The sequence below is a fragment of the Apteryx mantelli genome, chromosome Z, assembly GCF_036417845.1.
Source record: "Apteryx mantelli isolate bAptMan1 chromosome Z, bAptMan1.hap1, whole genome shotgun sequence".
In the NCBI taxonomy this organism is placed as follows: Eukaryota; Metazoa; Chordata; class Aves; order Apterygiformes; family Apterygidae; genus Apteryx; species Apteryx mantelli.
Window position 1 is genome coordinate 57,413,955 of NC_090020.1, and position 23,417 is coordinate 57,437,371.

The 23,417-nt window shown below is 37.3% G+C and overlaps 1 protein-coding gene across 2 annotated transcripts in view; it reads right to left on the reverse strand.

The window, feature by feature from the left end:
- The window catches only part of ATG10 (autophagy related 10), an 88,430-nt gene that overhangs the window by 18,579 nt on the left and 46,434 nt on the right, over nucleotides 1–23,417 (reverse strand). For both annotated transcript variants that reach the window (XM_067316180.1, XM_067316181.1), the window contains exons 4-5: nucleotides 14,974–15,100; nucleotides 6,995–7,092 (exon numbers count right to left, since the gene is read on the reverse strand). In XM_067316180.1, the coding sequence (XP_067172281.1) occupies nucleotides 6,995–7,092; nucleotides 14,974–15,100 (225 nt within the window). The remainder of the gene's footprint in view (nucleotides 1–6,994; nucleotides 7,093–14,973; nucleotides 15,101–23,417) is intronic.

Sequence of the window (23,417 nt, forward strand, 5' to 3'; positions counted from 1 at the left end):
AACATCCTTCCTGTAGTTGGCAGGAGTGCCTCATACACAGAGTTCTAATGCACATTTTGGTAAGAGAGGTAACTGGATCTGAACAGGTTTTAGGTTTAAAAAAAAAAAAAAGGAAGAACATGCTCTGTGCTTCCACAATCTTTCAGAGTACTGACTCGCAGATTAGCTTTTTAGATTATTTCTGCAGGATCTTCAAGCCACCAAGCTTTCACTCTTGTTTTATTAGGCAGTTTTTCAACTGTTGAGCCTCCTATAATACGACAATTTGATTTCTATCCTTGGATGTTTGATTTTACATTCCCTCATCACTAAACATTGATTAAGCCTTAGCACATGTACTTCATTGTGCTTATGACTTTGTTTTCTCAGAAGGAGGTCAGGGTTTATGACAACATTATACTCCTAAAAACAAAATTTGGGGCGATACTTGGTATTGACTATGAACAAGCTTTTAAAAGTTTCAGCTTTTAAAATTCTCTCACTAGTTTGCTTCAAGAGAGAAAAAATAAACAAGACATGGACTGGCAGAAGCAACAAGAATCAAAAATGTACCATGGCACATATATTTATGGGCTTATGCCTAAAATCCTTAGAATTCTCAATCCGCTGCCTCCTGGCCATAGAAATGTCTGTTTTGCAGAGTGTTAATTCTCTCCCAGAAAAATCCTGCATTTCTGCCACTGGGCATGTGCATAAACAACTAAATCCTGAAAAGACTGATCACTTTATGGCCTATGCCCTGACATAACTCCCAGAGTACGTCTGTCGCAGCCGTGTAGGCATTCACACAGCGTGCTAGCCAGATCAGGTCTTGCACAAAACATATAAAAAAGAAACATGAAATGGCAGTTATACCTTCCCCCCCACACTCTACAAGAGAGTAGAGAACTCATCTGAGACATAAGAGACCTAGATTCAGATTTCTTTTCTGCCTGATTTAGAGTAAATCTCTTAACTTCCTAGGAGAGCAGCTCACTATTGACCTACATGGTATTCTGAGGTGAGTCTCTCGCTTTCCCCTGTTGTTCTACTTAGTATGTATTTTTATAAATATCTATCAGGACAAAAAGAGGATGAAAATGACTACTGCTTTAATCCATTTTCCAATCTGATAAATATTTTAATATTTTGTAGCAAGCTTCAGAAGGTCTTTGTGAAATAAATGGATCTTTCTAATAGGTAACTGTTTGCATCACCAATCTGGTGCCAGTTCACACTCTCTGGAGAAACCAATGACTTAACTGGACGTGGAGGCTACATTATTGTCTTCATCTTTTGATGCAGCTGCTCCAAAATAGGTTTGAATCACCTGGCCAGTCTAAGATGAAAATTCTTGCACTGCTGATACATATTCTATATGCATTTGCAGCAAAAAGGGCTTCAATGTTAAAGACTGTCATCTCAGCATCTTTCCCTAGACAATCAGTTATCTTACAGTTTGAAAAAATGTAAACATGAATCACTTAAGACATATGAGCATCTCTGTTCAGTTTTTTGATTTACATTTTAGAATAGTTCAATTATTATTTGAAAGTTTAGCTATTAGATATACTTTAAAACTTTCAAGGCAGCTTTACCACTATATGCAATAAAACATATAGCTTATTTGAAAGTGTGTATACAGTTAACGTGCCTGATGAATTAGTTATTATGCTCTTAAATCTTCATGATTGTCAGGCAAAAATTTTGAAAAGCAGGTATCTAACAATTAGAGGAGAAAATCTGACAATCTCAGGTACTTAAGGTCTCCGTACTTTCAACTTCTACAACTAGGACCAAATACCATGTTGTCTGAGGTCAGAAGGTATGGCTATAACCATATAGTCACCTTCAACTGCTGCACATCTCCATTCATGCTGGGGAAGATTTCCACAACGATAAAAGATAAAATATAGTCTTTAGAGAGGAAGTAAACTTTAGCAATCATTGTTTTTTACATTGCTAGTTGTTAAATTATGCACTACTCTGCGGTAAAGTACGTTTGCCTTTACAATCAATAAGATTTCTTCCCCTACATTTCAAATCTATTCTCTGCTCTCCTTTCCGTTTTTGAACCTTTTTCTTATTTTTGTGGGGGGTTTTTTCCTTTTTTCCTTTAAATTGTCATGTCATTTAGCATCTCACCATGGCACTTTTGGACTGCTGCCAACTTACTGTGTCTCTAGTAACATCAAACCTAGAATTTAATGTGGTGGATCTGCTGTTCAGTTACACAAAGACATATCATTATATTTGAGCTGTATTACACAATGCCACTATGTATTTACCTAAAACTGTACTGGACTTCTCTGCTGAATATCAGAGTATCAAATATGTGTCTCTCTTGCTGCCATCTATTCCCATAATGACCTACTTCATCTTTTACTTTTCTAGACTTTTCTTCCCATTTACCATAATTTTCTTTTGGCTGGATACATTTTCTTGAGTTTTTGGAAAATCCTTTTTTATCTTCCACTAGTAAATTAAATCTCTCCAGGATCCTTAGTATTATTTTTATATTCACTCTAACACAAACTCTCTCAGTTTGCCGTATCTATCTTTTTTCCCCCCCTTCTCCCATTTCTTATTTACTATCAAGGTAGATACACAATTGGCTCAATAAATACTTTTAAAAAGCAATGCAGTTTGGAAAAAAAAACAGAGAACAAAAGAATGGTGCCCTGTGAGGGCTAGCAGCTGGAGGAGCCCGGAAGGTTATCCAGAGCACTACCACACTGGATGCGGGGCTGGGATTCCAGTCTAATTTAAACTGAAAGGGAGAATTCAAGTGAGGGACAACCAAGGAAAGCTCCGTTTGTTTGCAGTTCAAGAAAGGTTACAACGGGGACTTGGAAAGAAGCTTCTTGTAAAGAGGGCATTTCTAGCATCCATTAATCCAAAAAGGGGAAGAGACATTCTTCTGAAATAGGTAGTGAGAAATAACTAATCCAGGATATCCTCGAAAGCACTCACCACATTTCAAATAAACTATTTAGGACACAGACATGCAATATCTCGACTCCCTTTCTAACTCTTCGTAAAAGAAGCTAAAATCAGAGTTGGCAACGGTTCTGAAAAGCAACAGTAATCCATAAATACTCCTTAATTTTCCTGTCAATGCAGAATTAAGCTACTTCCAGCTCACACAGATCTTACCAGGTGTGCTAAATTGATGTCATTATAAGCCATCAGGAAATACCCACAGAGACCTGTAGCAACATTTAGAAGTTTTGTTAAACAGCTGTGTGCTATAATTGATTTGTATTATTTAAAACAGCTAAAGCAAGTTATTGCTGGATGTAGAAAAGAGATGACTGAAGACTCCAGGGAGATTTAACTCAGAAGAAAGCCAATCACTAGAACTTCATTTGAGCGTTTTAAGATTATTGCTAGAGGAAGTGCAATTAAATCATCACCATTTATCAACTATCATTATAAAATACTATGCAACCTTATCATATTAATTTATTTATGAAAAGGTAACTAGCTGACTTCTGCTTATTGTAATAAAAATAATCTAGTCAATAAAAATATTTGAAGAATATATTTGAAGACACTGCCTCTAAAAATGAGCATGACTTTCCACAATAATAAAAAGTAACAAAAAAGTTAAAATATTACCTAAATATTATAAATCATTTTGGCAACTAATGTTAAACTCTTTGGAGTTTCTGATCTCTGACGTGTTTTATGGTACAGAGCATAAGCCAAAATATAGTTTTATCACAAATGTGCATAAGCAGAGCACCCACATTTCACAAAACACAGGAACCTAAGTTTCCAAAGGATTAGAGCAGGGTACTGAACCTGTGGGATAAAACAGCACCTCAATGTGACTTTATTTTCCTTATGATCTGCCAACTGTTGAATCAAAGTACAAAATCAGCCCTACCTAAAAGTTAAGTGACATTATGTATTGACTGCAGCTTGCTCAAATTTCTTTCCCGTGGTGAAATCTTTGAAGAATTTAAATTTTTTGCTCTATTTTGGGTATCCTAAACTTTATCTGACTGCTGTTCATGTGTACTGAGAGTTCAAGCCTGATTTGGTAAGTTTGCCCAGTGACTTCCACAACACAATTTGTGTCTCTGGGGGCCAAGCCTAACCCATATAACAAAATGGGTCAGCAGAAAAGCAGAAGGGGAAGAGAAGACTCTATATTTCAGTTCAGAACTCTGATCTATTTGGGGAGAAAAAAACCTTGTGGACCTAACTCTTGTTTTGATCTGAGCCTTGCAGGCTATTGTTTACAGTATGTTTTTATTATCTTTTCTAATTCCTTTGAGAATACTCTGATTTTTCCTGCTGTTTTATATTTGATCTGGCATATGTATCTCTCAATTTACAAGGGAAAGCGTTTGTTATACCAGTGGTTGCTGGCACTGAAAATATGACTGGCACTGTTAATCGTACTGGTGCTTTTCCTGCTCTCTGATTCAGCTCCAGAGACGTACACTTCCACAAACTATGCACTCCCTTTGTCTTCTTATCACTTGACTGAATGACCATGAGCAAATGCACCCTCATCGCCTGCTGCCTTTCTGCTTACATCTAAAATTAAAACTGTAGACCTCTTAAAGCTACTTTCCCAGAGGCTCTCTCACAGCCATGTGGGAAAGTACATTTCCAAAACAGGAATGCAGCTGGGGCCTTTGGATCAAGTTCAATACAGATGTAAAGCAGGCTAATCCCACTGAAGTAGGTGGAATTCAACAGCCCTAAGCCACAGGTAGATGGTCTTCAGGGAGAAGCAACTACACACAAACCTATTGACAGCATGAAAGATGTAGAAATAAAGTTAAATAATTCCAAATTATGTAATGGAATTACTGGAAGATCTTAACTTCCCTAGCTTCTACCTGCCAGCAGTTCCAACATTATGCCATCAGTCTGAGGCATAGTCTATTATTCTGGAAGAAACAGTTTAACTTAGCCTGTAATCTCCTTTTTTAATGGGAAGTCACCTTAATGTTACGTTCAATAGTATTTTACTGCTATAACTGTATTAATTTCTACAAAATGCTTTTCCTGATATCTTAGTTTCTGTTTGCTACTATACTCATAGGGGCTGAACTGCCCCTGGAGAGGTGCCACAGAGACAATAGTTTCAGCATATCACACATTTCACCACCCACAAAACCTGTTTCTGCAAGCCTTTGGATGCATGTATCTCATACACATCTTTAATTATTAGATGCAGGACAATTTTATTTTACTGTTCCTTAAGAGGTAAAAATAATCTCTGGGTGGGAGTGACCTGGTTTTCCTTTTGGCTTCCATCACTCTGATTTTATACACTCCACACATATTCTTTATGCTTTATTCTCAGTAGTATTGTATTATGATTTATTACCTACACCAAACCATAGGTTCTTACAGTGCTTTGCAGACAGACAGAAAGAGTGTGGCTTCAGTGTGGCTTCAGCTTCAGTGTGGCTTCAGTGTGGCTTCAGGCCACAGGAGAACATGGGAGAGCACAGAGAAGGCATGATGCTTCTGGAGTGCACACAGCAGATTCTCCTATACATTTTTGCAGGTGGGAGTATAATCTATCCACAAGCCAGAACAGCTCAGCTGAAAACACCAGAGATGTTAGCCCTAAAGTATTCCTAGCATCTGATAGCAAGGTTACTGGTCTCTATGTACTAGGAATGCAAGAAGGTGGATGTAGTGAGGGCAAAGTTAATTGAATGCTCTGTCTCTCTATGCAGTTTTAGCTATATATTATATATATATTAGTTTCTATGCAAGTTTTAGTTATAAATTATCAATTTCAGCCATAAAACTTTAAATCTAAACTGCAATATCTTCTTGTGAAGAAAGTTATTTATCCACTCCCAAATTGTATTATTTTATTAAAATCTAATTTGCTCATCTTCATTCTGCAGAAGGCAAGATAGATAATTAATAGTTTATTTAAAGGCATGTATTAAGAAAGAATCTGCAAACTCACAGTTAAGCTTAGAAATGCACAGCAAACATCAGACCACCAATGCCTATTAGGTTCTCAAGAAGCTATCGTAATACAAGCAATAGTTTGTGGCTGCAAAAACATGAATGCTGCTTGTGTTCTCATGATTGAGTACCATTTACAAATAGTCACCCTGTAATTAAATTGTAGTACACCTATAGACCTCAGCTGAGGTTACTTCCCTGTTGTGCCATTGTAAGTTGCTATTGTAAGAGACCAGGTGCCTGAAAACAGCTAACATCGAGAAGCCAAGGAAGGAAAGGGTAGGAAGAAAGGAGACATCCTTATCTCCATCTGACAATGGAAAATGCGGACCTGGAGACTCTCTGTTCTTTGCCCAAAGTTGCACTGGAGGCTTGAAGCTCAGTGAGGACCTCAGAGCAACCAACTCAGCTCTGAGCCATACCCCACTCTTTCTATGAGCGAATACAACTGTTTTGAAGACAGCTACCATCATGACTCTGGGAACGGTACATATATTACTTTAAAATCACTTTAAATAAAAGTGATTCAATTAACTATAAAAGAAGGCAGTGATATCACAAACTTTACTCATCTGCTTTTTCTTGTGCTCATTAACTTCTTATTCTTAAGCACATTAGTCAGCAATAATTATTTGACAAAGTAATTTTCTTTCCTTCAATCCTAAAGATTATTGCAGGCCTATTTAAAATCGAAAATTACAGTCTTTTTGGTAATTTGATTCATAGACAGTCCATGAAATGTTATTATATTAGTAATATGCAAGTCTACTATTATACCCATATTTACCCAAACCAAAGATTATTCAGAGATCACCAGAAGTTTCCAGGGTTAGCTTAGGAAAAGTACTTTAAATGAGCAAGATTGCTATATTTAGTCTTATAAGGTGAACACCAATACATCTTTAAAACCTAGGCTTAAAACTACTGTTGGTAACTGGCTCAACACAGCCTCAGTTGGACTTTTATATATTTTAGTTGTGTCCAGGAGGGAAACAAGACCATTGAGGATTCCAGCATATATTTCATTCATCAATTTTGTAAAGGACGAGTGGCTTCTCACCTGCTGTGTAATAGTGTCCCAGGGCCCCTCCAGTAGCCGAGCCTGGTAGCATGCATGAACGCTTTTCCATATTTCATCCAGAGTTAAAGGTCTACCATCTGGCGGGGGGGAGAGGAGAACAACCACGCACATTCAAAACTCTCAAGCAGGATATGTCTTTAATACAGAATACCAAATGTAAACCTGAAAATATTGATTTTCTGGAGGCAGACGAAAAGAAAAAAAGAGCAAAACATGGTTGAGTCACTTCTGGCCCCATAACTTCCCAACAGCATTGCTCAAATCCTGACCGCATGTGCATACAAAACTATCCTAAACTCTCTGTTCAGCTTTCTTCTCTGTCATATGAGAACAACAACTTACTTTTCTGGTTGTAAATTGTGAGGTTAAACTAATTTTGTAAAACAGTTCTTGGATAAGAGAGATTAAAAAACACAAAATAATATCATGATCAGTTGTTTCATGTAAATACACATAATTCATTGTCAGAGAATGGAAAAAATACAAAGAACAAATTTCTGCGGACAAAAGTTTAGTGTCCCTTGGTAATCTAGATGCCTGCCTATAATTTTTTTTCTTGAGCTGCATTTATATAGCATTGTTGAATCAGGTTTTTATCTGTCATGTTAGAATTATGCCAAGATACTAGTGTCAACCACTGCAAATAAGCATGTCAATTTTGCCTCAATATTTGTTTTTGACAAACAGCAATAGAACATTTTGATACATTTTCAATAAGTAGCTTCTTTTGGCATTTATCAGGTGTCAGAGACCATTATCCTGTGATAAATAATTTTATTCTACTGACATTTTCATGTCTGTAAAATGAACAAGATTTATTCATCCAATTAACATCTGAATGCCATGCTTAGATATAAGTTGAAACCAGCTGCCTACAGCCTCTGTTTTATCTTATTTTCTGCACACATTTATAAAACAGCATCAAGTTCTGCCCTTACTTAAGCACCATATAGCAGAAACACTAAGATGTGTGGCAAATTAAGCATCTGAAAGACAAACAACATTAAATAGCTATACTTTGCCATCCTCAAGAACATGAGACTTGTTAAGACATGCATGCTCTCTCCATCTTATGATGGCAGATATCAAAGCTATGCTGGGGATGGTCTAAAATTTACTAAGAATTTTGCTGTAACAATTCTTAGAGCATAAGTTAACTCTGGAAGGATTTATTTATGCTCAGATCATCTTCCATATGCACCTAGTACAAGATGGCATGGATACTTGCAGTTTTCCATGTTTTCTAGTCAACCTGCAAAGGCAATTCAATGCAAATCCAAATGCAAAATCTAGAACAACACAGATGTATAACATTCTGATTTTATTCTGTACATCTTTCTTTGTATCTGTGAATTTTTACAGTGTTACTTGAGCCAACTGAGATCATACACACTGGATGGATTACTCTGACCCTAACCATCTCATTTATAGAAATGATCATATACATTTGAAACATTAGTTGCATTATAGTTAAAAATTACCTGAATTTTGTCTTTACCTCATGGATTTTAATACTTCGTGTATGAAAAGTAGTACATCTTCCATCATATCTCAGTATAAAATTACTTTCATTTCAGAGAAAGCAGAAATAAATCCAAACTCAAAGTGTGGAAACACTTTCGCATAAGAGTGAGATCACAGTCAGTAAAATACTTCAATTGTTAATATACAGTAATTGCAAAGTTTCACTCAGGAAAAAATAAAAGTGATTCAGGCACTCGGATTAAGCACTTCTATATTGAAACATGTTTGGATTTATATTTCCCTAAGATTTGAATTTTCTGCACTATTTTCAAAATACTTCACTAAACTTAAAATCAGTTTAAAGTCATCTGTTTTTTAAAACTGAGTAAGGTGTCATACATGTTCCCAAGTATTGTGTTCCTGTAAATTCTTGCTAAACTGACCAGCTCAGTTTCCTGGAAGATGTAAGGACAGCTGCAGCAGGAAAGAGTAAGTGACCAATACTTAAAATGGACATGAGGGTCAGCTACATGGCTGAGAACTGCAAGACCCTTGCAAAAAGAAAGGGGATGGATGGACACTTTCTCCATCCTCTTCTATGGCATAAAGACCTGAAAGTCTGATAGTTTTTCTCTTAAAAAAATAAAAATATTTTATGTTTTTAAAACTCATTGGTTCGTGTGAATTAGGTCATCTGTATCTGTTTAGGATGATATAACTGAAGACATTTTACACACCCTAAGAAATTCACAAGCTCCCAACTTTGCACAAAACACACTTCTATATTCTCTGGGCACTTTGAGGCCCCCTTTTCTCAGGGCTGCCAAAATTCACGTGTTTAGCAGCACTCTTACGCATTCTTGCAGCCCACTGAGACCTCAGATATCCAGCTGAGCTGACACAGTAGTTTGTAATTGTTGCTGCTAGCAACAAGGGGCCACTGTGGCACCTGCTGAGCCAAGCAGCCTCTCTGCTTCTTGTCTCATTGCTTCCAGTGATGGAGTTGAACTCAAACAGTACAGCCAGAAAAAGAAGGCAATAGCAGCATCAAGCAAAGAGAAGTGGCAGAAGGGGAAGGTGCAGGCTTCAGATTCACCCAACAGCATATTTACTTATCATCTATCCACAATAACACAGCTGCTGAGATGTTTAAAGCTCCATGTCTTGTCCTGGGTATAGCTGGGAACAGGTGTGTTGACATAAGAGAAACTTTGTGGTTATATGTATGTTTTGCATAATTCAACCCATGAATTAATTTACAGATTGCCACATAGAGTAAAATGAATTGTATGCCACCCAGCAATAACTGCTTGTAGGTTGTGCCTGATTTACTGTACCTTTGTCTGAAATTCCACGCCTCTAAAGCCACAAAGCTGGCACATGACACCTCCTCAGTTCACTACTAACTCAGCCTCTACAAAATGTAGACTCCGATGAAATAAACTTGACATCCACCAAGCAAAAAAAGGCCAAAAGAGCCTGGGAAATAACTTTTTTCTTTTTTTTTTTCTTTTTTAAGAGAAATGAGCTGAAAGATGGGAGTCAAGAACTCCTAAACATCAGTTCTGTCTCAAGCTCACTATGTGGGCTTGAATCAATCAGGTCATCTGCCTCAATAGCCAGGCAAGAATAACTATGGTTTTTCTATCAGAGACTCAGATTTTCATTATTTAAACTTTCTTGAATTTAACAAACTGTTCTGGGAAAAACTTCTTGATACTTCACTTGGAGTTAACTCAGTTATACCACCATGAATAAGAAATAGTTAATAAGCGAATGGCTGAGTGCCCCATCACAGCAGCAATGCATGGCATTAAGACTACATATGAGTTGCACAGTCCCAACTGACTTGGCATCTTCATTTCTGTAGACAGCAGAAATTCTCCAGGCATACAAATTTCAACTACATTTTCACAGAACTTCACTGCAGGCTTCCCAAGTTGCTGTATTATATTTTCTTGTTGTTTACTGATGGGCTTTAATAATTTATTAGATTTCTGATTAAAGTTTGTGGGTTTGTCCTTTTTTTTTTTTTTCACATTATTGCACAGTTTGACCTCCACTTAGATTACAGCCAGTATCAAGTTTCTTTTAGAATCCAAACCTTAAAAAAGGACTTTTGAGACTTTTGGTGAAATGGTGCACAAATCCATTTGAGGCTTCATTCTAGCATATTTTCCAAAGAAATACTAGTATTTTCTACTCTTAAGAAACCATTGCCACACAAGAAAAAACACCCTTCACAGCTTAGGAGAGTATGTGATGATACAAATTATTTAATCTTTTTATGTCTGGAGCCATTATAAAACCAGTTAACATGGGACAGTTACAGACAGCATCATGGCCTTAGGAGTAGCTACTTTTTCTGAGAAAGGACATAATGTTTACATGCGTTTGAGTTCAGAGAGTAAGTCTGATTTCTGGAAAAGTGCATCAGTCAGGCCCACTACTGTTATGAATAGAGGCAGAAAGTCATTCTTTCAGGATTGGAGGAAGTTACATTACCTTAGGCTTTCTTTTTCTAACTACTTTTTAGCATGGCTTTTACTGGCAGGGACCTATATATCAGAGAGCTAGACTATTGCAGGTCAGCTCAAAAATCCTATTCCTTCTTTCTCTTCTAGGGGAGTGAGGCTGCCGTCTTTAGTGACTCCCACTAGTCCTGCTCTTTCTTTCCTGTTTAGCCAGCATTCATGATTCTTCCTCTACTTTTGTAGGAAAAAGAGGAAGAAGTGTCAGTTAAACTATTCTCTTCCTGACATGCAGGATGCTTCCTGAATGACGCCCACATCTACCTATGGTTGTGTTGTGCCAGCTCATTGTCAGTGCAAGGGGTGTTGGAATGGATGGCTTTAGCTGATGACGATTCAGAAAAGACCAAAGTTCCTTGACATCTTAGCAGCTACAAAAAGGGGAAAATTACTCTACTGATTAAAGAAAGCTTACCGGACCTAGCCCAGCCCGTCTGCCTGATGCCAGCATCTAAGGGGAAGGCTAATTGCCTATACCATCTGTCTCCAAGAAGGCTAATTGCTGGCATCAGATCTCAGCAGGGGTTCATGCATTTCTTCAACTACCTATTTGGTTATCTCAGAAGCCAGAGAAAGAAAGGTCTCCCGTTACTGAAAGGCAAGTCACACATGAGACTGACTTTGGAGAAGTTAGACCTGCTCTGAGACACTGAAGACCACTGTCTTGAGCTCCTGACTGACTGGGACTACAGTAAGTTCCCCCTTAGGAATATATGCTCATGAGAAGTATCATGAGTTACTGAAAAATGTCTTTTACATGTGTATATGTGCTCTAAAAATACCTTCTTGTATCCTAAAATGTTCCCAAACATTTTTTCAGACAGAGGCATCATATTTAATCATTATTTTAGCTGAAGTATTTTTTCCTTGCATAGAACAAGGTCTTCCCTGTAAATCACTCCCCAGAGACTACCCAAAAGTTTAGATGCCATTTTAAATGTTCTGGTTCTACTGCAATTCAAATTTCAAACCTTTACCTTGCACTACCTTACATATCAAACTTCCTCTGAAAAAAAAGAAGTTTAAAGATGAATTACAGAAAAGAAGCTATTTCATCCAAGTTAGAAAGAAGCAGGGATATGGACACTATACAACTGTCTTTTGATAGGAAGGACTGATCTGTAATGTTTGAGCACAATCACTAGCAGACTGGAGGGAAACCTGTATGTCCTCACTGACACAGGCTTCTAAAGATGCCAGTCATGCTAATACAGGAGCAGATCACAGGAAAAACTCCACAGCAACTATTTTGGAAGACTTTTTTTCTAGGAGAGACTGCCAGATACAAAATAGTCTGTGAAAACTGACTCAAATACCAGGCGAGAAAGGAAGGTTTTAATATTTCTAAAACAGTCTATTTGGAAGACTGCAGATTTGGACAGGCCGGCACCAGTTGCTATTATAACATACAAAGTGAGGAAGTGAATACTGCAAAACATGCAAAACTATTTAGTCAGGTTGAACAGAAGAATTATTATTTCCTAGGCTGGCCTCGAGGTGTTGTGGCCACTTAACGTAGTGCCAGAGAGGAAGCAGAGTTTGGAATTCAAACTCTGTGCCCTGCTGCTGGGGAAGACAAGACAGGGCAGGGCTGTGGAAACATGGGAAGGATTATAGCTCACCTTCACCTCTCGCAACATGCTCTTAATTAGCATGACGAGCAGTATGGACAGGATTCAAGGGAAACCATGAACAGCTTACAAGAAGGTTGGAAAGAATCGATTCTGTGAACTTAAGCTGAAAACAATAGTAGGAATTTAGACTGTAAAACTGATGTAGGTCTCAGAGGAGGATTTTTCTCCAACTACTTCAGATAAGGGATGCCATGAATATTACTAGATGTCCACGAAACAGGTGAGGGAGTTATCACAGGAAGACCATTAGCTTTCTAATGAAAAGACAAAAGTCTCATGTCTTCTTCATATTAGATCCAAGGCAAGACAAAAGATTCTTTGCTCAGATGTCTCAAGCGATTGTGAGTGACCGTGATCTGTATGTTCCTGAAAACCTCATGTTGGGATCTTCAAATAGTATTGCATTGACACTAGGCAAATAATTTGCAGTGATGACAGAATTTTTCATTTGCAAAAGTAAACTACCTAGAATTAAAATGAAAGAATACTACCTGAATACCTTATTGGAAAAGTACTTACTGTCAGTATTTTGTATCCTTCTCTCTTTAAGAGTCAGAGAATGTTAAATGTTAAAGAGAACTCGGATGATTATAGGAATTATGAAAAAAAATATATCCTTGCTTTCCATTGTGAAAGGTTCCCAAGAAATGTTTTAAAACATAATTATACTTGTAGGAACAATTACAGTTTTGTGCTGTGAGGGGAGCTGTTGGCACGTAATACTAAGATTATGCATTAGATTATCCACTAGCTTCTGTAATATCCACTTCCAGCTATAAGGAGTCATGTTTCAACACCTCCGATTCCCTGATGCTGACAAGCTAAACAACTTGTTTTGTCTCTGGGAGCTCTTCTCTGGTGATTAACTGCTTATGGTGAATACTAATTATATGAAAGTACAGTACAGTAGAAATAGTGTCCTATTTCCTCTACCTGCAGCATCTCCATCCTCTTGTGTAGAGACAATGTACTGTTAGTTCAGCTAAACCCAAGATGATGACATTTTTCAGTACCACAAATAGGTTAATCTGCCTCTTACAGCAAAACTTTCTTTATCCTTCTGTCTGCACAGTAAGTTTAAATGCAATATACTGCACACTTGTAAATGCCTGTAATAAGTCCAGAAAAAAATTTACAGCAGGATGTGTGCAAATGAGTGTTCTGTTGGTGGTAAAGGCAGAGCAATGTCCCCAATTCCCCATGTCCCAGTTTGAAAATTTACCCCAAATCATCCATTCCCTGAAACTGCACCTCAGACTAAAATCTTTTCACCAGGGAGTCTATGAGAATTTGTTCTTCAATTTTAAATTTAAAGTGCCTTTTAAAATGCTAACACTGCAAAATTAGAAATCATTAAACAATATAAGGCAGAGAGTGATTAAATCTACCAAACACATTCAAAGCAGCTTAAGCTACTTTTTAATTAAAAAGAAAAAGATATCACTGGCAACATTCAGACATCTTCATCTGGATAAAGTTAGGAGATTATTCAAAACACAAAAGATGCTGATGCTACCATGCAGGAGACTGAATGAAAAGACTTGAAGATTTCAGTCCCCTAGCCCTGGGTACACAGTCTTTGGACAGAGAGGAACTGAGCACAGACAGTGCTGCAGTGTGATCACTCTATGTTTGCTGATTAAATAAGTGACACTAACAGTGGCCTTGGAGGGAGGCTGTGTGTTCCTCCTTCCTTCCTGACAGGATGGTGAATGAAATCACAGTGGCTGTAGCAATTCAGTAATGAGTAGCAAGATGTACATATTAGGGAGGAAAGAAAATTGGTTTGTGTTTCAAGAACCAGTTTTAATACATAGAAAATGACTAAAGACAACACCATATTGGTGTTATTTTTTTCTAAGCAGCAAATTTAAGTGAAAAACAGCATACAGTTTTAAAGATACATTTAGACCCTAGCCTTGTAGCTCAAATTCAGACTCACATTAACAGGCACAATTCTGCTGAAGCCACTGTAATTATGTCCACTTATTTCATAGCCAAATTCAGACCTGCAGCTTTAAGGGTTTTTGTATTCATTTAAAGAAAAGAACAAGAAAAATGACCAGCAGTTTTAGTCAACTACAGGCAAGATGCCAGGAGCCAAAGATCAGCCTCTTTCAGGCTGAGATGATATCATCTACTCCAAGGTTCTGAAGCTCAGTGTCTGGAGTATTAGAAAATTTACTGGTGAACAGCCTCATGTCTTATTTTCTTATTACATATGACCATGACTTTGTTCACCACTTTAATACAAAATCTGTGTTTTTAACATCTATTACATCCTACATATTTTTTGTCTTCTCTTTATCTCATAGAAAACTGGTCTTACCTAAAAAGCATGCCCTAAAATAAAGCACAGGTACTTGGTAGCTGTTGGAGTACAAGACATGATACTCATAGCGAATCACTTCTGCTGTTGCACAAACTCCATCTACTTGAGAATCATCCAAAGATTCCTAAAACAACAAACATGAACAAAATCATCCATCAGTTTGTGTATTTGCAACAAGGGGAAATTAATTACCACTACTGTAATTAATTTAATAAACATAAAGAGCAGACATAATAGGGATCACCCCTTTCATAGCACTACTCATTTGAATTCCTGAAGACATTTCTTGATACTAGCAAGAAAAACACTGAAGTCCAAAACCTGCAAAAACTTCTTGCAAACCTACCAAAATTTCAAACTGTGAACTGTGTACAAGAATTTGCAGAACTGAGGTCTTTATAACCGCAGGTGCTTTTGTAGGTAAAAGAAAAAGACAAAAATCTCTCTAAACTCTTTATGGCAGAATACTTTTACAGTAAGGTGGCTACAGCTGTATCTCTCCTCATTACCATTAGTATAGACCATTTTAAAAGCATATCCTTAAATAACCTGTTTTTGCTTGCCAAAATACAGATCAACTGTATCCACAAAAATTCCTCTGCATTTAAAGGCTTTTTGCAAAATTTTGCTTTTGCTATAACATTTCTCAAGGTGAGTCAATTTTCTCCTCTCACTGTATGTTTCACATGTAAAGTAAGCAACGTTTATTGTAGATTTGAAATAAATCGTAATCAGAGCATTGAGATACACCCCAGTCATGACGTAAATCTCTCAACATCTTTAGCAATTTATTAGTTTTGAATTAATATTCAAATGGTGCTAAGCACCCGGTTGTTTTGTCTTTTCTAGAAACTGCTGATACTCAACATCTCTGAAAATGGAGCCATAAACTTAATAAACCCGTTAAGATTAAATATTTTAGAACAAACCTTCCAAGAAGACGCTACGGGTGTGGACTTGTTCAGTTTTCAAATCCCCAAATTCACATGCATGAAGTAAGCAACCATAATGCCCCACAGGTTGGGTGCGCATTTCACAAGTTTGCTTTTGCCAACCAACTGCGAATATTGACACACTATTCCATGACCAACCAAAATGAATAAGGTTGAACAGAAAAGAAAAACCAACATCCTTTGAACGGCATGTTGGTTTAACACACAAGAAATTTAAAGCTATTTTGTATTTTTATCTCTCATCCTCAACTCACCTTACTTATTCCTCAGTCAGGAATCAATCTATGAAGAGATACAAGAACTGATAAACTATAACAGTAATCACAAACAGAATCCTTTAAACTTTTTCAATAGCCCAAGTAAAAGTGATTTAATCCAAAGTAGGCATATTAGACAAACAGATGCTGCTGAGGCACATGGATAGATCATAAACAGAGAGCCCAGACTGTGGGAAGCTACAGACCTAGGTATTGTAAATACAATTTTACACACTAAATGAGAAAATTGCAGGTGCTCAAAGAACAGAAATATTCTGGGAAATTCTGGACAGCTACAGGAATGCTTGATTTTAGCTTATCAGGAAACAGATATCTAAAGCACAGAAATGGAACATTAAAGAAAATCCTCCCTGTGTTAACCTAGCTTTAAAAACTGTATGTGAAGGGATATTACAGACAACATGCCAGAATGGACAATGGTGATTCCTGTATCTGACTTCACAGGCCAGGTAAAATTCTGTATACTCTACCCAGTTCCCATAAAAACGTGTAACAGACTAAGAAAGCAAATTCTTTTCCTCTTCCACATGTCAGTCCCTATGATCAGATGTGAAATATAGAGCTAATGCTATTAAAAAAATCTCTTGAGGAAAAGAGAATACTATCTCTTCTCTTTAGTAGACTTAACTTGCTTTAAACTGGATAAATTTTCAATGCTTCAGTGAGGAGTACAGTAAAGGAAGGAACAGCAGCAGATTACCTAATTACTTAAGAAGGTGGTAAAAAAAATGAAAAGAAAACCCTAGAGATTGGTTTTCAAGTTTGTAGGGATGGGGAAGGGAAGGAGTCCATATTCAGAACTGAACCTAGATTAAAATTTACAAAGTCCCTTCGACTAGCCTCCTTGAAACAAAATCATCACGTGGTACAGACATTAATGTTTCATTGGATATTATGGCCTTGCTTATTACTTAGTCACTAGCTTACCTTGCCCTAAAATAAAACTGAATATGTACAATATGTTATAATATGCTTGCCAAGCTACTTCCATTCTCTGGTTCTCCTGGAAGTAACAAGACTACCTGCCTACAGCTGATGTATTAAATACTATTGTTCTATCAAAAAAACTGCATTTATACGCATACTTCTCTCTTCTGCTTACTCTGCATACAAGCATAAAATAAGAACGACTCTAATCTGTAACAATATAAATTAATACCTAATTTATGATGATTTCAGACTAAATGAAAAAGAAGTCATATTCTTTTTTTACCTCCTAACACTTAGGAAAAGAAATAATTTTACTCAAAGCTCTATACCCTTAGGGAAAACATGCTTTATAAATACCCTAGTATCTCAAAAAGTCATAAGTTAAGCTAGGAACAACTCTGTCCTTAAGAATTCAGCTTGCTGGGTTAGCAAGGATTGCAGCTAGTAAGCAACTTCTATCTTCATTTTCTGGATTAGGAAAAGGAAAGCGAAGGGGCCAGTCAGTCTTTCTAATTTCACTGTTCCCTCAGATGGCCAGTGAGGAAACTCTATTGAGAATTCCTGCCATTACCAGAAGGACATGATACTCGGAGTTACTTCCCAAAACATCCTATCATTTCCAGAGAAAGGGTGGTTTTATCCAGAAGTGGCCTTTCCAAAAGATCTGTAGAGTTTGATAGTAAGAAATTCAGTGAACAAGGAAAGAAGCAGCTTTGCACTGAACGAACTACTGTTCCAGAGAGCAGAATATTTGCAGACACATTCTTATTGCATCCTCCTGTGGTTCTTCTGGAGCGCCAGTTTAGGCAGTGTCTGAAATCAAGCATTCAGCTGAATGCAAAGCTCAAAGAAGATTTGAAAGTCACACTCTTCTGCTCTGTAACAAGATGGACTTTGGTCTAGTATGAAGTTTCTATGCTTACTCAAAATAGTTTCTGACAATCAGATCTCTTTTTTTTTTCTGTTGCACTTCTAGTGACAAGTGGGCGCATTGTATTTGTGATCTGCATACATAGACAGATACTTGAATCCTTCTTAAAGCCATTTCTAATCCCTTTTCCTTTTGGTAAACAGCAGTGGCAAGACTTCTTACATAAAGATACAGCATCGACATGTAATCCTGTACTTTACAGTCTCTGTAAGTATGACGCAGAGAATTTATGTAGGGAAAGTACATTTTGGAGCCTAAAAGTTTTGATGGTATCTCTCTAGCTGATGAGATGAACTTTGCTGATGAGATGACTAAAATGAGTACAGTCATTTTAGGATGATCTTTAGAATATCTAAAAATCTGTGTATGGCTGAACAAAGCCATGGAGCCTGAGAGAGTATTACACCAACTCAAAAGGCAAGGTTTATTTTCTGCTCTTTAACCAAATGGCTTTCCTTTCCACACAATTACTGATAAAGCCATAAACACAAAAAGCAGATGTAATTTTTCAAAAAAAGTCACAGAATTTTATTTTTGTCATAAATGTCATGATAGCCTCTTTAAACATTTTTAATGTAATTGTTCTGCTTTCCCTTTTTATGTAAACTATTGTTATATCTCTTTTGAGCTAATACTGTATTTTATTTATTTTAATAGACAACAGTGACATCAATTTTAGCATGGGAAGATTGCATAACTGGTGCAAAAAGATTCACATACATACATGCACAACAAAACAAGAGGGTTTGTTAACAAATTCATAATTTTGTTTAAATCCTTGCTAAGATAAAATAAACATGCCTAAAGAAAAAAATTTATTAAAACATTAACAATGAAGGGTTTTTGACTAAATTGCAATCCTTAAAAATGATACAAAAGAATTTAATTTCTCTATTTTTTGTTTCTGCATTACAATTTGCTTACATGGCTGCCATACTTCAAGTTAAAACTGCAAATCCAGGACACACTGACTGTTTCCTAAACAAACTGGGAAGCTGTCATCAGGAAGCATCTGCTACTCTATTACTTTCACGTAAAAGCATTCTTGTGCTATCATAACAGGGTATTGAGCAGATGTTTAAAAGCACTATATCCACAGAAATGTATGTATTATAAAAGAGATACACAGTTACCATCTAATTAATTATATTAGTTCCTTCATAAATGAATTATCACTAATTTTAATTGATGTAAAGTTGTTCTCAACATTTAAGTATCCCCTAAACTAATTGAGTTGATTTGTTCCTTTTAAAATGCTGAATTATTTAAATCAATAGATAAGAAATTTCATTGCATGTCATTCTGAAGACAAAACAACATATTTGTACTCTTATCAAAAGTTACTATTTTTATTCCTTCTGATGAAGAAGACAAGTTGAAAACCATTGGTAACAAGTGAATTTGATAGCTGAAGAGAGGCAGATTGTCTTGCTACTCTTTAGCTGGAACTGTGTTTGACAGGCTGAACAGCAGCAGCAAGGTGTGGATTAAGGCAGGTTGCTTCTGGAGAGAGGGCTCCCATGGAAAGGAAAGGGCCAGGGAAGTGACAGACTGTGTAAGCTGGGAAGAAGACAGAACTACCTGATAAAAGGAGATTTTTCTCTGCTGACACCAAACATCCCCCTCCCTCCTCCTCACCCACAGAGAGGCAGGCTGCGCCAAGGCTCCTTACCCAGCCCAAATTCCCTTTGAAATACAGAAGCAGGCCCTAATGTCTTTGCGGGGGGGAAAAGGGGAAGAGAAGTGCTTTAACCAAGGGCTGGCACATTTCTCCTGGATATCAAGTCACTGTTGCCTTTCTCCCAATTCCCAGGTTTCTCATCTCTTTTTTTGGTGCTTTGACCTCAATTTCCTCCTGCTTCAGGCAAGCCTCCTAGGAAACTCTCCTGCACGAGCCTGGCAGGATTGGTCTGCAAGCAGGAAAGAGAGGAAGAAGTGATGCAGGCGCAGTTACTGGTACTGCTAGTTTAGTCATAAGAGGGGAAAAAAGGAGATGCAACCAGATTAGTAAGCAAATTTGATTTCACTGCTTAGAATACATTTACACTTAATTTCATTTCAACCTTTAAACCTGAAAACAAATGTCCCATGCTTGTACTTCTTTAACTATTTCTCCTGTGTGGTGGTCCTCTTTTTTCAAAAATGACTGTGAGCTACCATGTGAAACATGAGCTTTCATGGAGCAGCTCCCCTCCCAATTCAACACTTTCCCTTTGGCAAATTCAGAGATCTGAACATGAAAAATGAATGGTAGGACAGTGTTCATCAGATAGAATTAAAACTGAGCTTAATGTGGTGGGTGCGGCAGCATGGTGAGATTATATCTGTGCTCTTTATTCTTCCTCTTGGGTGTTCACCACATTTATTTGGACTGTGTCTCACTTTTTTGCCTGCAGCCCCCACTGTTCTAGTCTCTGCAGGTCATTTTGCAGTTGGTTTTGGTCCCTCTAATGCAGGAGCTCAAGTCCTTCCCCACATTTTCACAGGCCTTAGATCTTTGGATCGGATTCTCCCTTCCCCTACTACACTGAAAATCCAGTGTAAAATCACAGCAATCAGTGAAGTAACCCTGGCTCGAGAAGAGAATCAGACCTCTTGGCCACAGTCCACGTCATGCCCTCATCACCCACTTCAGATAGTCAGGATAAACTGGGTGATGGCAGGAGACAGGAGCCTGGCAGAGAGAGTGAAGGCTGGACTGCAAAGAAGCCAATGCCTGGATTCTAGTTCTGAACTAAACTATTATTTGAAAATTATAAGGAGGCCTACAAAAATTTTTTAAAAAATCTCCTCACAAAAATAAACATCTGAGGAAAAAAAGCAAAATAAGACTTGCAAGAATCTCAAAACCATGTTAGCACGTTTTTTATTTTAATATAGTGAGAGAACTTCAGTTTGCATTAAGTGATTGTCAGTATTTTGCTTTCACTATTAAATATTCACACTATGCCAAAATGTATAGGCTCTAATCAAACTCACCCCACTGGCCTGTGAAAATGCAGAAAAGTATGGACATCTTCCTGAATAACTTAAGCATAAGATGAATGGTATACAAATGTCTTTACCACCAGTTTCAAAAATTTTTATATACATTACTAAATTGCTCTTTTATCTTAAATATATATGGGGAATACAACAATCTCCATGTGTTTTCCAGGGTGGCTATCATTAGCTACAGATGAGGCGAGATGAGGATATGAAGAGAGACCTGAAGAAGAACGAAGTTATCTTAAGGTTTTATCTTCTGCCTGTGGCTACAAAACCCTCCCTACTATCTCTCGTAAAATTCTTCAGGTTCAATTAGCCAGGTGAAGAACCTGGTTAAATACTGCCCTTCAATAACCAAAAAAGAAAAAAGGCCCTTAAATAAATCAGTGATGTTACCAAACACTAAGTCCAAAGAACCTTCACTATGGTTTTCTTGAAAAATTATTAAGCCATGAAGGGAACAATTCGAAAGTGAGGTAAGGTGAAGAGGCAATGGATTCCTACGGGCCCATGGATTCCTTACATATTTCATTTCCCAAAGGAAAATCTTTTAACTGCAATCAGCACTCTGACTATGATACTGTTAAAGAATCTAGTCATTATTAGAATGATTTTTTTTTCCCAGAAAAATACAGGTTAGTAAACAAAAAACACAGCCTTTTATCATTCAAAGCATACCAAGAGCCCAAAACCAAGACTTCCAATCCAAAAAGATGCAGCACACGAAACTGTAGTAGTCTCTCATGCATTAACAATCATTTCTAATGGTTAGAAATTAGATTTGACTTTTGATTGCTTTAAAACTGTTATCACAAGTGAAAGCAAAATCTATTCAAGCGAAAGAAGCAATGGACCATGAAAACAGAACGGTTGTGAATTTGTTCTTCATATAAAAGTGAAGAATTCCTTCAAAATCCTCCTCATTCTTCCTGTGTTGTTGCATATAAAATGCAGAATTTGGTGGTTTCATCCCTCCCCCAAAAGAAACATTTTCTTATCCTTTTTGTAATGTAGTAAGTACAAGACTCCATTTTGAGCAGGACTTAAGCACTGAAACACAGAACGTTAGAAAACCTCTTCTGATGGACTCTACAGTTAACACCTAGCAGAGCTGGGAAAGTGAGCAAGGAATCAAAAGAGCGGCACCGACAAAGCTCATCTGCCAAGGGAGGAACCAACTAACCTAGACAATGTGAAATTCCCAAAAGAAGGGCACATCCTAAGCTATATGCCTCTCAGAAGACCTGAGCAACCTCACTTGTAAGCTGTAGGGATGCTTTTACTTCCACTATCTGCAGCTAATATTCATTGTCATAATTCTTCCTTGCAATTAGGCATTTATAGCAGTTGTCCTTACTAAGGAGGTATGGTGAGACAAGAAGCAATTAGAGGTGGTGGTTCTCTTTGCCATCAGCCCATTTGTAAGAAAATTCATCCAGGATAGATAAGGTACATAGACCACTCTGTATACATATACGATACTTTTATGGATGTAGGGGCAGGAACTGCAGTCTCTCCTTTCAGATGAGTACTCTAAACATCAGGCCAAAAAATCCTAGTCTTTTCCTTCATCTCATCCAATATGTACTTAATTGTTTCATGTAATGTAGAACAACTTGAATAGGAGAAAGTAAGAGTGACATTCCAGAATACCTTAAAGCCCCCAATGAGTAAGGCATTCTTCCAAAGCAGCTTCAAGTTCCTCTGCCAAAGGAGAAAACTGAATCAGGATTGCCCATAACTTCCCTTATGCTATGGGGCAATATAGGATAACCGTCATCTCCTCTGGGCATCTCTTGCAGAGCACGTTCTGGCACTTGTGTTCTCAGAATCCTTGTTAGATCCGACCTCAGAGGCAAGACAGACACTGCAAGTCCATGGCACAATCAAACAGGCAGTTAGGCTCCTAGGGCCTCCGGGCATATCCCAGGCTAAGCTGGCAGGTGAGAAAGCCTACTGTGGGTCTAAATTTTGGCCAGAGCTGCCAAGGGCATGTTCTCTGGTGGATACAACCTCAAGTGATTTAGACATGTGAACTTTTCTGTTCTAGGATTATAACAAGAAAATTATATTTAATAGTAAGTTGTGGAATTTCATTCACGCTACTTTATAAATAATACTTGCAAATCATGCCAGTTCTCAATAGTGTTGGTGTATGAGAACAAACAACGCATTTACACAGAGGTGCACACAGTTATTTAAGGTTCACAAAAAACAAATGAAATAGGTATAACTACACATTGTTTCACAGTTAGTTTGACATAATGACAGAAGTAAAAAAAAATAAAACACAGAGTATGAACAAAATTTTCTATCACTGAATTTCCTTCAAACATAAACCAAATTGTAATATTTCCCACT